Below are 14,971 nucleotides of genomic sequence, written 5' to 3'. Positions count from 1 at the left end.
CTCCCCCACCGCGGGCTGGCTTGGGCGTTCCCCATGATGCTGTCCTGCACATTCTGTTCTTACAGCCCCAGCATAACCCTTACCAGCCTGTGTCTGTTTGCCCGGCTGCTTCCCCAGACTACAGTTCTCATAGGCGGGAAGTGCGTCTCATTTACCATCCATTCATCAACTATCAGATATTTTTGGAGCCCCTTCTTTGAACCAGGTACTGAGATTCACAGGCAAACAAAATAGCCAGAGACCCCTGCCCTCATGACGCTCACAGACTGACAAGGCAGCCGGGTGCTGGCCCAGCACCGGCTCAGACACTGTGCTGAATAAACGATGGTGCAATGTGCTGTGGGTGCTCAGAAAGGAGACTCGGAGGGTGGGCAGGCTGTGTGGAGGAGGGGGTGCTAAGGATAAGGCCCTGAAGGATGAGTAGGAGTTTTCCAGGCACATTGATCAGAGATTTCCCTGCGCTACCCAGAGGCTGTCCTGGTGGCTGGGCTGCTCTCTCCCCGGGGTCTATACTCTAGCCTCACCTGGGCTCCTCTTCTCTTTCAGAATGCATGAACTGTACCCGGCTCAGCAACATGAGTGAGCGGCTGACCACGCTGGAGGCCAAGGTCAGACAGCCTGGGGAGCCTGGGCCAGGGGAGCTGGCTGGGGGAGGATGCATGAGGCACCTGCAGGGTGTGGCTGGGGAAACCCCAACCCCAGGAGGCCCAGCGGCCTGAGCAGCCTGGTCGCAGGCATTGGGTGCTGCCGGGGCCTCAGTGGCTCTGAGTGGCCTTCTCTGGGCTGGGTCAGCCTCCTGGGGTGGGGGGTGGGGTGGGGAGAGCAAGAAATCTGTAGGTCCCAGGCGGCAGGCTGGTCTGGGTGCAGGCCTCAGGGGCTGGGAGGTTGGACGCCTAGAAGTCGACCCCTCAGTGGAAAGAGGAAGGAGTCGCTGTCCTCCCAGGGCTGCTGTGCCCAACTCTGGCACCTCCTCCCTCTGTCTGGTATGCAGCTGGGCCCAGAGGAGCTGATGGAGAAGAAGCCTTGGGCACCAGCCGGCTTTTGGCCTGTCGACACCAGGGGAGGGATGGGTCACCCCAGAGGCAGAAGAACTGGATAAAGGACAAGGAATTTATTTGGGAGTGGCCCCAGGCATCACCGGGCGAGGAGAGAGGGAGGAGAGAAGAGTCAGAGAGGGCCGGATGTGCGATGCGCAGCGTGCGAGCGGGCAGGTTACCCGTGTGGGCACCTGCGGCTCCAACCCCGGACCCTCTGGGAGACGGTGCCAAGCACACCCCCGAGGGCCTGCCGAGGGCCGAGGACGCCGTGGTCTCTCCCGTCCCCCACCGAGCGAGGCTCCTCCTGGCTGGTAGTCCCTGTCACTCTGGCCTGTCCCTGTGCCCGCCACGCTCACTCCTGTGGCCGGAGAAAGCTCTGGGCAGGTGCCAACATAAAGCCGTGGGAGCCACGGGCGGTGCCCTGGCTGGGGACACACCCATTCTCCTTCGCACCTAGAGGGTCTGAGAGCAGCGCTGCTGACTGGAGAGGGCTGGGCCTGGGGCAGGACAGGCCGGGGGCCAAGGCCACTGCGCCTCCGATTCACATGCAGCCGCTTGGGGCAGCGAACCTGTGGGGTTCACCATCCCCGGCTGGAGTCAGCAGGGAGGCCCGGGCAGGGCTCCCCCGGACAGAACTGCAGCGGCCGGGCCAGCCAACTGGCCGAGGAGCGGGGCCAGTGCAGCCCGCGGGCACGGAGGCCAGAGGGAGGCCGGAGCCCCCGGTGCGCTGAGACGCCGCGGCGAGAGCCCTGAGAGCAGGCCCAGGGGTCGGGCCCCAGCCCAGGGGCCTGACAGGCAGGTCCCCCCTGAAGGCACACAGACACTCACACACACACTCAAACACACTCAGTCACACACGCTCAGTCACACACACAGACACACACACTCCAACATACTCACCCACACACACTCACACACACAGACACCACAGAGACACACAGACACATACACGCAGCCCTTGCCAACCCTACACCGCACTTTGGCCCTGCCTCCTGCCCTGAAAGCCAGGCTGGGAGGACACCTGCCGGGTCGGATGGGCGCAGGTGACTGTCACTGGGAATCAGACACACATGGGCCAGCACGAGCCAGCTGGTGACTCACTGAGCTCCCGCCTCCTCATCTGTGGAAGGGACTCAAGTACCAGCCTCGCGGGGCGGCGGGGCCTCAGGTGACACAGTGGTGGGAGCCGGCCTTGGACGTGGTCCAGGGCCAGAGAGCTGTGAGGGTCCATGTTACCGTCTACGCCACGTCGCTGTCCCCTCCTACAGATGAAGCCACAAGTGTGTGGAGACGTCCGTGTGGGCACAGGACATGAGAAGCCCCTGAGTGGCCTCCCTTGTCCTCGACCCCTTCTGCCAGCGGGGGTCCTGGGCACAGGTGGGGGGCTGTGCGCTCCTGGGAGTCAGTGGTTTCCTGGGGGTGGGGTAGGAGGCTTCAGGGAGCAGATGCTGCCACGTGGGCCAAGCCGGGGCTGGGGCAGCCCTGGGGGGAGGGGTGTGGAGTGAGCTTCTGGCACCCCAGATTTTAGGAAAGGGGGTCCCAGGCCAGCCAGCCTGACGGACATTTCCCAGGCCCCCGAAGCCTCTGCATGGTTTGGCAGAGCAGCGGCCGACAGCCTGCCCTGGCCCCAGCCCAGCGCCTTGGGGCATTCAGTCACAGCTCTGGGGGAGCGCTGGCAGAGTGTCAGCTGTCCTGCGCCCTCCTGGCCCTGGCCCACGCCCTCCTGCCACGAGCCATTCCAACCCCCAGTCCTTCTGGCCCTGACGCGTCCCGGCACGACAGCCTCGGCAGCCGGCTCTGTGGCCCTGAGGGTGAGGGCTCTGAGCCTCTGTGGACCTTGGGGTCGGGGAGGGACAGCAGGAGGTGTTGGAGGGGCCGAGGCTAGGAGTCCCGTCCTGCGATAGCCCTGCCTTGGCAGGCCCCGTCTCAGCTTGGCCTCGGACCTGCCCTGTAAAATGGAACGTGAAGGCCTCACCTCCCCGCCCCTCCCTGGGTCGTTCAGAGGCCAGTACCCAGGGGAGAGCTCAGGTAGCTCTCAGGTGGGGAGTGGGGGCGGTGGCTTGAGTCTGGGGTGTGCAGAGAGGTGGCTGCCACCACCCTCCTGTGGGGGTTCCGGCTCAGCAGCCCACCCTCCTTCTGGATTCCCAGTAGGGACTGGGACCTCCTGTCTCAGCTCCTGCTTCTTGTCTGGGTCACCTTCCAGCTGCCACCTGCCTGCTCCGTGCCTGTGGCCCCTAGAGAGACAGGGCCACTGGGAGCTTCGCCGGCCTGGGTCAGAGGGCCCTGAGAGGCAGCGGCCTGGAGAGGGAGGGGACACAAGCCAGGCTAGTTGTCAGGACAGCCCAGCAGCCCTGGGGCTGCGCCAAGGCCAGGTGAGCCTGCAGGAGTCAGAGAGAACACGGAGCTGGGGTCAGCCAGGCCAGAGGCTGGTGTCAGGCGGGTGACGGCAGAGCCAGGCAGGCAGACCCCAGACGGGGAGTCAGAAACAGGGCAGCTGGCATAAGAGAGCAGCAACCCAGAGGCCTGGAAACTGGCTTCTGCTCCCTCAATAAGAAACCTGTTTTGGTGTGTCAGGAGGGATGTGTCAGCCGCAAGTAACAGAAACCTAGAAATCAGCTTATTCCTTAAGGACGTTTGTTGTTTGTTCAACAAAAAGTCCAGGAGTAGGTGGTCTTGGGATTGGTTTGGTGCCTCAAGAACCCAGGAGCATTCCCCTGCACCTCCTTAGTGAATTGGCTTTTGTCCTCATGGTCAGTGCCTCATGGTTACAAAGCGGCTGCTATGGTTCAAGGCATCACATCCTCACATCGTGTACAAAGGCAGGAAGTAGAGGGTGAGGCAGAGCACCCCAACAGACTCATTATGTCTCATTGGCCAGCACTGGGCTATATGCCCATCTCCTAGTTGCCAGGGATATGGGAAAATGAGTACCAAGCCAATCATGATTCCTCCTCTGGGGACACCCACAGGTATACAATAGGGGTTCTGGAGCCAGGGAAGAGGAGGCAGTTGGGGGCCAGGCAACCATCAGGGTCTGCTCCATCTTCACTCCCCGCGGGTGCCCGAGTTGCCATAGGACCCCCTTTCCCTGGGGCAGGCTGGAACGGCTCTTGGGGGCAGTGGGGTGGAAGGCCAGCAGGGAAGGTCCTACCTTCCGTCCTCTCCTCCCCCTCGGTTCACATTTTGACTTCACGGGCCACTCAGAGTGGGAGGGAGCCCGAGGGGATGTCTCTTCGTGAGGGTCGCAGGAGCTGCGGAGTTCTGCTGGCCTCTGGTGCAGGAGGGCGGCATTCTGGCCAATCAGCCAGGCCACAGTGACGTCAGGGCCCCTGCCCTCGGAGGCTGGCCGCGGTCTGGTCTTCTTGGGCTGAGTCCCACGCCCACGGCTGCCCGGCCTGGTGAGCTCATGCCCGCTGGGGATGGGATCAGCGTCTCCGGGAGGCTGGCCTCGCCGGGCCAGGGGCTCGGACTCTGGCCGGGGCTGAGGCTAGCTTGGCCGTGGCCAGCGCTCCTCTGCCCGGGGCTGTGGGCCTTGGTGTCTGCGTGGGAGCTGCCCAGGGAGAAGTGGGCCAGGCCTTTTGTGTGGGGGCCAGGCTGCAGGCGGCAGGTCCCCCGGGGGCCTTGACCCCTGCCTGAAAGGAGAACATGGGGGGTCAGCCCCAGGAGCCCAGGGCGCGTGCCCCTCCCCTCATCCCTCCAAACTGCCCCCACGCACTGCCGCTCCTGACTGCTCCCTGGTGGATGTGTCCATCTGGAGGTCCCCAAGACACTGCAGCCCACCCCCAATACTGGCCACCTTCACCCCAGACCTGCCCTCTCTGTGCCCCTGTTTGACTGGTGGCAGTCCCACCGTCCCCAGAGCCAGGCCAGAAACAGGGAGCCACTCCTGCCTTCCCCCACCCTCAGGCCCACTGCCCGGGGTCCCCCACCACGTCCCAGCAGCAGCCAAGTCTCCTCACCCCCACCCAGCTCCTCCACTGCCCCAGAGCCCTGACCCTTGGCCGTGGCCAGTCAGCTTCCCAGTGGACACTCAGCAGTTGGGACGGGAATGGTAACCCTCCCCTCCCCACAGGGATTCTGGGCGTCAGGAGACGGGGTTCTACCCCGAGCTGCTGTGTGACCTGAGCCAGCCACTCCCCTTCTCCGTGCCTCCCAGAAGCCCCGCCATGGCCAAGGCTGTGGCCAAGCTGTGCGGAGGTGGACGAGGCCCCCCATTGGCCCCACCACCTACTTTCTGGGTGACCTTGGGCAAGTCGCTGGCAAGTCTCTGAGCCTCTATTTCGGCCTCACCTGTGATGTGGCCACAGTGACCCTTCTTGCCTCACAGGCCCCTGCGAGGACCAGAAAGGGGAGGAGCTCAGAGAAGTGGCCTGGGGGTCACCGGAGCCTCACAGGACAGGAGCCACCCACCCTACACAGAGGGAGGCCCTGAGACCTGGGGCAGGGGTGGTACGTGGTTCCCAAGGGTCCTCGGAGACTCTGTCACGCAGGCCCGGGGACACTGCAGGACTGGTGGGAGGGGGCGCCCAGAGGGACCTTCTGCCACGCCCCCACGAAACCTCAGCCCCGCCCAGGCCCGGTGCTGTGAAGGCAGCTGTCTGTCCCCGGGGACCCCGCGGCATCAGCCGGGGTAACCAGGGTGCCGTGGGCCGCGCACTCCCTTCTCTCATGGCCCTGTGGGTCAACGTTATCAACCCCATTTTGCTGAGGGAAAAACTGAGGCCCACAGAGGTCATGACACTTGCCCAGGTCACACAGGGGCCGCCTCGTGGGAGAGCCAGGATTCAAACTGGCCTGTGAGGAACCAGGGCCTGAGCATCCCCCATCACGTGTCACTTAACATGTGCCTGGTTCTGGGGACCAAGAGCAAGGAGGGCACCCGCTCCCCACGTGATCCCATCTCCTGAAGGCAGGGCTGATGGAGTTGCTCCCCTGCCCGGCTGCTGGCACAAAGGGATGGTGCAGGGTTGGGGGACACACAGGAGGGGGTGGCCCCTTCTGCCCAGAGGGTCAGACAGACTGCAGGGGGGAGGGGACGCTCAGCGACTCGGGTCTTGCAGGGGCTCAGGAGGGGAGGGCAGGGCTGGCTGAGGGCTCTGCGGGAGCAAGGGCCTGGAGGTGGGGAAGTCGGGGCCCTCGGGGCCCTGGGGGTGGTTCAGGCAGCTGGAGCAGAGCAGCGCCGGGAGAGGCAGGGAGGCCGGGAGGGGCAGGGAGGCCTAGACGGCCTCCTGTGTGGTTTGAGGGGGGCTCCACCCCACTGCTCCAGGAGCAGAAGGCCGAGGTGGGGGAGGCAGGGGGCTGCTACAATCTGAGGAGACCAGATGTGGCCTGAGCGAGGGCCGGAGGCAGACCGAGGGGCACTGGGGGAGGCCTGGGGGAGGCCCTGACCCTCCAGGAAGGGGGGAGGCCCAGTCCGGGAATCTAGGAGGATGCAAGATCTGGGTCCCAAGAGCTGGGGGGACCTTGAGACCCCAGACTTATTCCTCCCCGTCGGGCAGGTCGGGGCACTAAGACCAGGGACACGTGGGTGGGAGCAGGAAGCTGGGCTCCACGTGACAGGGACTCCAGGTCCCCTCTGCCCGGGTCGGGGGACTACCATGGCTCTCAGCACCTGTGCCCTGTGCAGATCCTGGGCCTGCAGCGCCCCCTGCCAGCCTCTTTGGGGACAGCCGGGGCTCGTAGGGGCCTCTGAGGCCCGGCTCCCAGCTCATCTGAGTTAGGGAGACAGTCTCCTGGGATCTTCCCTTTCTTTGACTCCTGCCTCCCTCAGGGGTAGAGGACAGGGCTGCTTTCCAGGCCCTGAGTGACCACGGCCACTGTTTGTTTTCCTGGAGCTCCTACTAAAAATCAGGCACCTAGCTGGGCCCTTTCTTTCTTGCTCCCTTTTTCTTTATTTCTTTCCTTCCTCCTTCCTTCTTTCCTTCCTTTCTCTCTCTCTCTCTCTTTCTTCCTTCCTTTGTCTCTCTCTCTTTCCCTTCCTTTCTCTCTCTCTCTTCCTTCCTTTCTCTCTCTCTCTCTCTCCCTTCCTTTCTCTCTCTCTCTCGCTCCCTTCCTTCCTTTCTCTCTCTCTCTCCCTTCCTTTCTCTCTCTCTCTCTCTCCCTTCCTTTCTCTCTCTCTCTCTCTTCCTTCCTTTCTCTCTCTCTCTCTCCCTTCCTTTCTCTCTCTCTCTCTTCCCTCCCTCCCTTCTTCCATCCATCCACAAACATTTCCTGACCGCATTATTTGTGCCCTGAGCCCGGCAGTGTGGGGGACGGTCCCCCAGTCCCCCCTTGGGAGGGGCCAGTGAAGTGGGGGTGACCGGGGTCGTTAGCCAACCGCCGCAGGTCCCTAATCCCAGTGACAGCCGCTCCAGAAGCGAAGCACAGGGACTCCGGAAGTGTCCGATGGGGATGTGCCTGAGCCCAAGGGTCCAGCGGGCAAGGAGAGGGGGGCAGGGCTGGGAGAGCATCGGCAAAGGGGGCGGTGGTCCCAATGGGGAGGGGACCGCCCATGCCCACAGCGGGCACGCATCCCTGTACACTCGTGTCCCTGGTCTGGCCTGGGGCCTGACCCCTGGCCCTTCTCCGGCCCAGGTTCTCCTGCTGGAAGCAGCGGAGCGGCCCTCAGGCCCGGACAATGACCTGCCGGCCCCCCAGAGTACCCCACCGCCCTGGAACGAGGACTTCCTCCCCGACGCCATCCCCCTCGCCCACCCGGGGCCCCACAGGAGAAGGCCCCTGGGCCCAGCCGGTGAGTGAGGCCTGCGGGCGAGGGCGAGGGCCAGCCTAAGAGGCCCCAGGCATGACCTCCCAGGGCCTCCACCCTGGTCACCACAGTAGGCCCTCTGGGTCAAACACACCCATGTGGCATCTTGAAAAACTGAGCTAACGTTTAAAAACTGGGGAGTTTCACATGAATATCAGGATTTTTAGCTCCTCTTAGAAAAATGGAAGATCTGGCCTTGGGGGCTGGCAGTCCCTCATGGAAACAATTGGCTGCAGCCAAGTCACGGCTGTCCCCGCAGATTCTGTCCAAGCTCTGCAGTTTGCCGCAGTCCTCACCATTCCTTATTGTATCACAGTTCAGCTACTGTCCTCCTTACCTGCCCTACTGCTCTGCACTTACCTGCCCTTAGCTCTGCACTTAGGCCTCCAGTCCAGCCCCATCCTTGCTCAGCTCGGTGCTACAGGGAGCTGACTGCCTCCCACCACCTTCTAGGGGTTCCTTGCTGAACTCTAGAGTGGATTAGAGTCTGAGGACACCTGCCATCCTGCTTTCTCCCTTCCCGCCACGTTGCAAAGTCAGGGTTGACTGTTTTTCTCTGCGGCTTCCGTCCATTGGGCTCTGCCCTCTGGGATGGCAGAATAGTAATAATAATTGAAATAACAGTCGTTAGGATTGTTGTCCCGGGCGGATGTTTAGCTGGCACCTGTCAGAATGGCTGGACTTGGGGTTAAGGCTGACGTCCCTTCTCACTGGCCAGTATGCGTGCAGTGCCAGTTATTAAATATTTTTATGTCACCCTAGGCTGTACGGATATCATTTCTAATCATTCCAGTAAGCCCATAAAGCTGGGGGTTACAGAGGAGAAAACCGAGGCTCAGAGAGTGACGCTGGGGTCAGCCAGTGATCCAGGGGCATTTTGTCTCCGTGATTCTCGGCCCCACGAAAGCCCTTTGCAGGTGACGCCCTCTCTCCCTCTCCTCTCTCGCAGTGAGCCCCCGCCTTCTCAGCAGCCCTGCCCTGTCTCGGCTCCGAGCCCCCGCCCGTCCCCCCCTGCCGCCTCTGCCCTGTGCCTGTGTGTGCCTGTCCAGCGGGGAGAGGGAGCAGAGCAGGGTCGGAGACCCCCGGTGTGGGCAAGTTGGCCCGCAGCGGCCAGTCCTGGCGCCAGGGGAGGAGCAGACATTCTGCGCTCATCCAAGGGGCTGGAGGCTGGGTGGGGGGCGGAGCTCAGGCTGCTATGGGGGTCGGGGGAGCATCTGGGGGGAGGGCAGGGGGCCCACTTCTGTAGCCACTGTCCCCAAGGTCTCACCCCAGGGGGCTACCTGATGCCCATGTTCTTCAAATCCTTCTTCTGGAACTGGGGAGGAAGGTGACTTCCCATCCCCTGGAGGACCCAGGCCCCAACCCCCCGTGGGAGGAGGTAGGAGGGACTCTGGGTGTCCTGGGCCAGACCTCCCTCCTTACCAGGGAATGTGCAGCTCCAAGAAATGGCCACCAGGTGGGGCACAACCCCTACAAATGGTGATACTCCAGCCAGGCGTGGACTCCCCGAGAGCGGGTGGGAATCCCGAAACAGCAGCCCGGGTCGAGATGAAGCCCTTGCTCCGGGACCACAGTGGTGCAGTCGGCACAGGAGGGGCCGGAAGAGCCGGCGCAGGTCCCTCCATCAGTTCAGCAGGCGTGTCTGAGCGTCCTCTCCAGGCATTCCGGAGGGAGAGCCCTCTTACCTCTCCTCTCCCCCCACCTTGAGGCCTGAGACCCCGGAGCTGGGCAGGCATGTCCTGCAGGGCTTCCCGGGGGCTCCAAGGAGGACTTACTGGGGAGGTATGCCACAAGCCCAGTTCCCGACCCTGAGCAGGGGGACAGCAGGACGGGGAGGGAGGGCCTGACTCCCCTGCGGCCGGCTCTATGACCTTGAGCAGGGACCACAACTCTCTGAGCCTCAGTTTCCCCACCTGTCAAGTAGGGACAAAAGTATTTCTTGAGATCACAGAAGTTAGTAGATACAAACACGGTCTGTACAACAAATGACTGAGGCCAGCTGAGGGCGTCCCTGCTCCCGGGGCAGGTCTGACCCCACAGCCAGATGGTCAGGCCTGGAGCCACAGAGGCAGCTGGGCCACAGTGGCCTCAGGCCTCACCTTGTTCTCTCCCCAGGACCCCCGGGGCAGATGGGACCACCAGGGCCTGCAGGCCCCCCAGGCTCCAAAGGTGACCGGGGCCAGGCAGGAGAGAAGGGCCCGGCAGGACCTCCCGGTAAGGACCCCACCGGACTTTGTCCCCCAGGGAAGAGGCTTCTCCCCTGTCTGAGCAGGCGAGGCATCCCATATACTCCGCCATCTTGGGGGGCTCCAGCCTCACTTCCTCCCACCACACCCCCATTGCTGCCCCATCCCAAGCACGTTAGGGCCTGGTCTTACCCTGGGCTGCAGGGAGAAGAGAAGGTTCCAGAAGCTGTGGGTCCGGGCATGGGGTGGGGCTGCGGGGTTGGGGGTTGTTAGCCATTTAAACAGCACCTCCAGAGAGCCCCCCACTCCTCCTGGGTCCTGCAGGGGAGGTACAGGTCCTGTCAGGGCAGGGACAGGGCTGGCCGCCACCCTCGAGGCCCCAGCCCCAGAGCTGAGGTCCCTGGAGGGGGCAGCATCTGACCAGAGCCTTCGCTGATTCCTCATCCCTGCTTCCCTCACTCCCGCCAGCTGCCCTGCTGTCCCCTCTGCCCCAGGCAGGGAAGGGGAAGCCATGTCACTTCCATCCCAGGACAGCCCTCCAGGGAGACTGTGGTCTGGAGGCCACCACTGACCCTCTCCGACCCTGTCCCCTTCGGGGCCTGTTTTGTCTACAATGTGGCCGCCAGGCCGGCCCTCATGTGACTCTTCTTCTCCCCGTGCAGGCCTCTTGGGGCCGCCAGGGCCCCGCGGGCTTCCTGGAGAGACGGGGCGCCCCGGCCCCCCTGGTCCCCCTGGCCCGGCCGGCAGCCCGGGCCTCCCTCCAGACGGCCCCCGAGGCGTCCTGTACTCTCTGCAGCCGCCCACCGACAAGGACAGTGAGTGCCACGCCTGGGGGCGGGGGCAGGCCCGAGCCACTGTCTTCTGGGGGGTCAGCCTCCCCAGGGGACCCCGGGGAAGCGGACTTGTCAGGGAGTGGGGCATCGGCTGGGAGTGAGGCTCTGCCGGCCAGGTGAAGGGGCCCTGGGGGCTGGTGCTGGCCCCCAACCCTGCTCCCGTCCCCAGTGCGGCCTGTCCCTGCCTCAGTGCTCGGCTCCTGATCCTGGGTCCTGACTCCCCAGAGGTCACTCTGTTCTCTGGCCTGGCTTCGGTTTCCCCACCTGGCGACGGCAGCACCCCCAGGGTTATCCGTCATGGCATCTTCTCACAGACCCCTCACTTTCGGTCACTTGACAAGTGTTGCTGGGGCACCTACTGTGTGTCACACACACAGTTTTTGTCACTGGGGCACAGCGAGGAGCAAACAAGACAGACTCCTGCCCTCGGGGGCCACAGGGTGGTGCAAGAGGGGGCCTCGGAACACACAGAGACGTCCGCCACGCGTAGGGGGCGGTACGGGGAGGCTGGAGAGCGAGCTGGGGGCGCGGCCAGGCAGAGGGACCCTACTGCCCGTGAGGGGCGCCGTTTTTGTTAAATGCCCTGAGAAACCAGGGAAGGGTTTTCAGAGGCCAGTGACAGGGTTGACTTGAAATTCTGAGAAGAGAGGCTGGGTGGGTGACGTCCCGGGCGCTGTGGGGGTTGGGACCTCTTTGTCATCTGTCAGAAAAACCTGGATCCCCTCCTGCTGGTGCTTCTGTACCCCAGGCAGCACAGGCCTCGCCTGGACCTCAATCACACTGTCCTCCTCTGAGCCTCAGTTTCCCCATCTGTAATGTTGGGCGGTACTACCCCCTGATGGAGTTGCTCTGGGGTTGGAGGAGCAAGACACTCCTGAGCAGAGGGGGTCCTGGGCTGCCCTCAGTGGGTGCGGGGGCCGGGCGGGCAGCGGGGGGGCCTGGGATGGGCCTCGCTCTCACAGGCCGTCTGGAGCGAGTGTGAACACTGAAGCCTCCGCTTCCTCACACGCAGGGGGCTCGGTGATGCCCCCTGGGTAGGGAGAGGACAGGTGCTTGTGATGTACTTGGGGGTCTCAGAGCGCAGTAGCCGCACCCTGGACCACGAAGAGCCCTCCAAGGGCCACAGCCTGCCCTGGCCTGGGCATGAGGCCCTGCGTCTGCCACTCCCATGCCCGGAGCTCTCCTCAGACAGGACCCTTCTTCCCCTAGCCCTGGGGTCCCTGAGGGAGGGCGCCGTCCTGCGGGGCCGGGGCATGAGCGTTTGGGAAGAGTGGGGTGCCCCAGCAGGGACATTCGGCGGGACGGAGCACCTGCAGGCCACCTGCTGTGCAGTCTGTGGAAGGACAGCCCAGGTTTCCGTGTGTGAAGGGAGGGCAGAGGAGCCACCCCTGTCCCAGACATCCCCTGGGCCTGGCTGCTCTGGGCCTGGCTCTGGGGACGCGGCAAGGTGAAGTCACAGGGGGCTTGCCCTGGAGGAGACGGGAGACCTCAGCACTGCCCAGAGCCCTGATGGAGGCAGCGCAGGGCCCTGCAGCCCAGAGCGGTGGGCAGGGAGGGCTCCCTGAGGAGGAGGCCCCGCAGGAGTGAGCCAGCTGTGTGCAAGGGCACGGGCATGAGGGTGGAGCCCAGAACAGAGTGCCAGCCTCAGGCACTGGGGGGTGAGCGGGGTGCAGCCAGAGTCTACGGGCCTGGAATGTTCAGGAAGGAACTTGTCTTTATATGAAGACCACCAGGCTTCCCTGCCCTTTGACCGGCCTCCTTGTGCTCTTCTGAGTGGTGAGTGCATCAGCGTCTGCTTGCCAGGCTACCAGGGCCCAGCGGGGTCGGGGCTGCACTTCCCGGCTCTGAGCCTGGATGCCGCCTCAGGTCCAGCCCCCAGGCTCTGCCAGATCACAGGGGGCTCTGCTCTCCCCACAGATGGAGATGCACAACTGGCCTCTGCTGCCGTGGACACGGTGCTGGCAGGCGTCCCAGGGCCCCGGGGCCCCCCCGGCCCTCCAGGTAAGTGCAGAGCGCAGCAGCACAGGCCGGCCGGGACCAGTGCCCCTCCTGGGCTTGGCCTGGGCCCCGGGGCCACGAGGGGCCGGATGGGGCCTGTGGCCTTGGCAAGGTGCCTTCCACAAGTGTTCAGGAGCGCGTCCCACCTGCCGGGTGGTGTTCTAGGCTCCTGGCCTGGTTTCAAAGGTGGCATTTGAACAGAGACCCAAGGAGGTGACAGTGAGCTGGGGGGCCAACTGGGGACCTCAGGTGACTTGTTCGGACTGCAGGGAGGTGTTCATTTTCTAACTAGACTGAGTTCAGATCTGTGCCCCACCTGAGGTGACCTTCCTGTGGGTCCTCCCCAGGCATAGAGGGCACATCGGTATAGCAGGGGGCTCCCTGCAGCCCGGAGGGCACAGGCCTGTGCGGGCACTGGGGACAGGGGCCTCACTCTTCCAGGCGTGTGGGAAGTTCAGTCACAAATGCCGCTCCCCATGCTGCGTGCTCAGACCCAGCCTGACCCCCTGGGCACTCCCTGGCCCATGGGGAGACAGACACGGAAACTGACAGAGGCGGTGGGTAGTGGCTGGTCCATGTCCTGGATTTGCCTAGTGGAGAGGTGGGAGTAGGAAGGCTTCCTGGAGGAGGTGATGCTCAGCCTGAGACTAGTAGGAAAGACCAACAGGAAGGAGTTTGCTGGGTGTGGAGGAGATGGAGAAGCTCCAGGAGGGAGGGACAGCATTGGCAAAGGCACAGAAGCGGAGGAACTTTCTGGAGGGTATCTGGGGGATGGGGGTGGAGGAGGCTGGGCTGAGAGGGACCTAACTGAAAGGTCACTCTGGGTGGCCACAGGGAGGGTGGGTGGTCGGTTAGCCATTGTAGGAACTCAGGCGAGGATGGCCTCGGAGGCGCAGACCTGAGAGATTGGCCAGGGGACTGGCTGGCTGGGGAGGTGTGCGGGACGGCCCCGTGGACGAGACCCTGGGAGGGGGTGTGGGAGCTGCAGGGGGAGAGCGAGTGGAGGTGGGTCTCGGCTCTGAGGGTGGGCAGCGGAGGCCGGGAGAATGCGCGCTCCTCGCTCCTCACCATGGAGGCAGACCCAGGGCAGGACCGGGGCTGGAGGGGGCCGGTTCCTCTCCAGAGCTGGTGGGGAGACGGGCTTCTCTGGCCCCTGTGACCATCTGTGCCTTTGCCAACAGGTCCTCCTGGACCCCACGGTCCCCCAGGCCCCCCAGGTGTACCTGGATCCCAGGTAAGGACTTTGCGTTTCTGGCAGGGGAGGGGGCGTTGTCTCCCCAGGAGAGGAGGAGCCAGGCTTCTTACCAACACTTGCTCAGGAAGGAACCAGCCCGCCTGGCAGGTCCCTGGCTGGGCCCAGGAGGGACAAGGGGAAGGTAGGTGGGGATCCTGGTTGTATTGGCAGTGTCCCTTTGCGGCCCCCTCCCCGTGTCAGGGAGGTGTTAGCATCATTCTCATTCCGTAGATGAGCTGAGAGCCAGGGAGGCCAGGTGCTGCCGAGGTCGCACAGAGGGCGTGGTGGAGCCAGGCCAGGATCACAGAATGTCCATCCGAGCCTGTCACCCCTCCTCCCCAAGGATCGCCTAAGTGGGAGGGGGCACCCCCAAGCCTGGCTGGGTGGCCTCGAACCCCAGCTTGCTCTGCCTCTCCACCTGTGTGACCTTGGGCGGAAAGGCAGCCTCTCTGGGCTCTGGCTTCCTCGGCTGCTGAGATGGAGAGTCAGGGCCTCCCTCGTGGGTTGTTAGAGGGAGGGAAAGAGAAATGAGGTGCCATGTGGAAGAGCCTTGTGCTGCAGGAGCCCTGGGGCCTGGGAGGAAAACCCCTCCCGGGGCAGGAGGGCCCAGGACGCCCTGTGGAGACACAGAAGGAGGTGTTTGGGCGTGTCCTACAGCACGGAGCTTCCTGCAGCCCCCACCGGGCCTAGTCCAGACCGAGGGCTCTGCTGTCCCTGGGGCTCAGGCTCGTGGGGCGGGGTCACTGCAAGGGGCGCGGATCTGGGCCTTGGCCCGTGGGCGCTGGGACCTGGGGAGTCCCACACGTTCGATCACCCCTTTAGTCACCTGACAGATGGTCTCCGAGCACCACTAGCTGAGGACACGGCCGGACCCGGGGCCACAGTCCAGCCCCCTAGAGCTAACGTTCTAGGCGTCAGAGGACCGGTGTCCGTGACCC

The 14,971-nt window shown here is 64.0% G+C and overlaps 1 protein-coding gene across 5 annotated transcripts in view; it reads left to right on the top strand.

The window, feature by feature from the left end:
• The window catches only part of COL26A1 (collagen type XXVI alpha 1 chain), a 181,004-nt gene that overhangs the window by 158,478 nt on the left and 7,555 nt on the right, over positions 1–14,971 (top strand). For 3 of the 5 annotated variants that reach the window (XM_058569074.1, XM_058569075.1, XM_058569076.1), the window contains exons 4-9: positions 547–608; positions 7,611–7,767; positions 9,898–9,996; positions 10,631–10,783; positions 12,719–12,802; positions 13,981–14,033. In XM_058569074.1, the coding sequence (XP_058425057.1) occupies positions 547–608; positions 7,611–7,767; positions 9,898–9,996; positions 10,631–10,783; positions 12,719–12,802; positions 13,981–14,033 (608 nt within the window). The remainder of the gene's footprint in view (positions 1–546; positions 609–7,610; positions 7,768–9,897; positions 9,997–10,630; positions 10,784–12,718; positions 12,803–13,980; positions 14,034–14,971) is intronic. The other 2 variants (XM_058569077.1, XM_058569078.1) reach the window with 2 other exon arrangements.

The sequence above is a fragment of the Diceros bicornis genome, chromosome 26, assembly GCF_020826845.1.
Source record: "Diceros bicornis minor isolate mBicDic1 chromosome 26, mDicBic1.mat.cur, whole genome shotgun sequence".
Classification (NCBI taxonomy): domain Eukaryota; kingdom Metazoa; phylum Chordata; class Mammalia; order Perissodactyla; family Rhinocerotidae; genus Diceros; species Diceros bicornis.
This window is presented reverse-complemented; position numbering and strand designations above follow the sequence as displayed.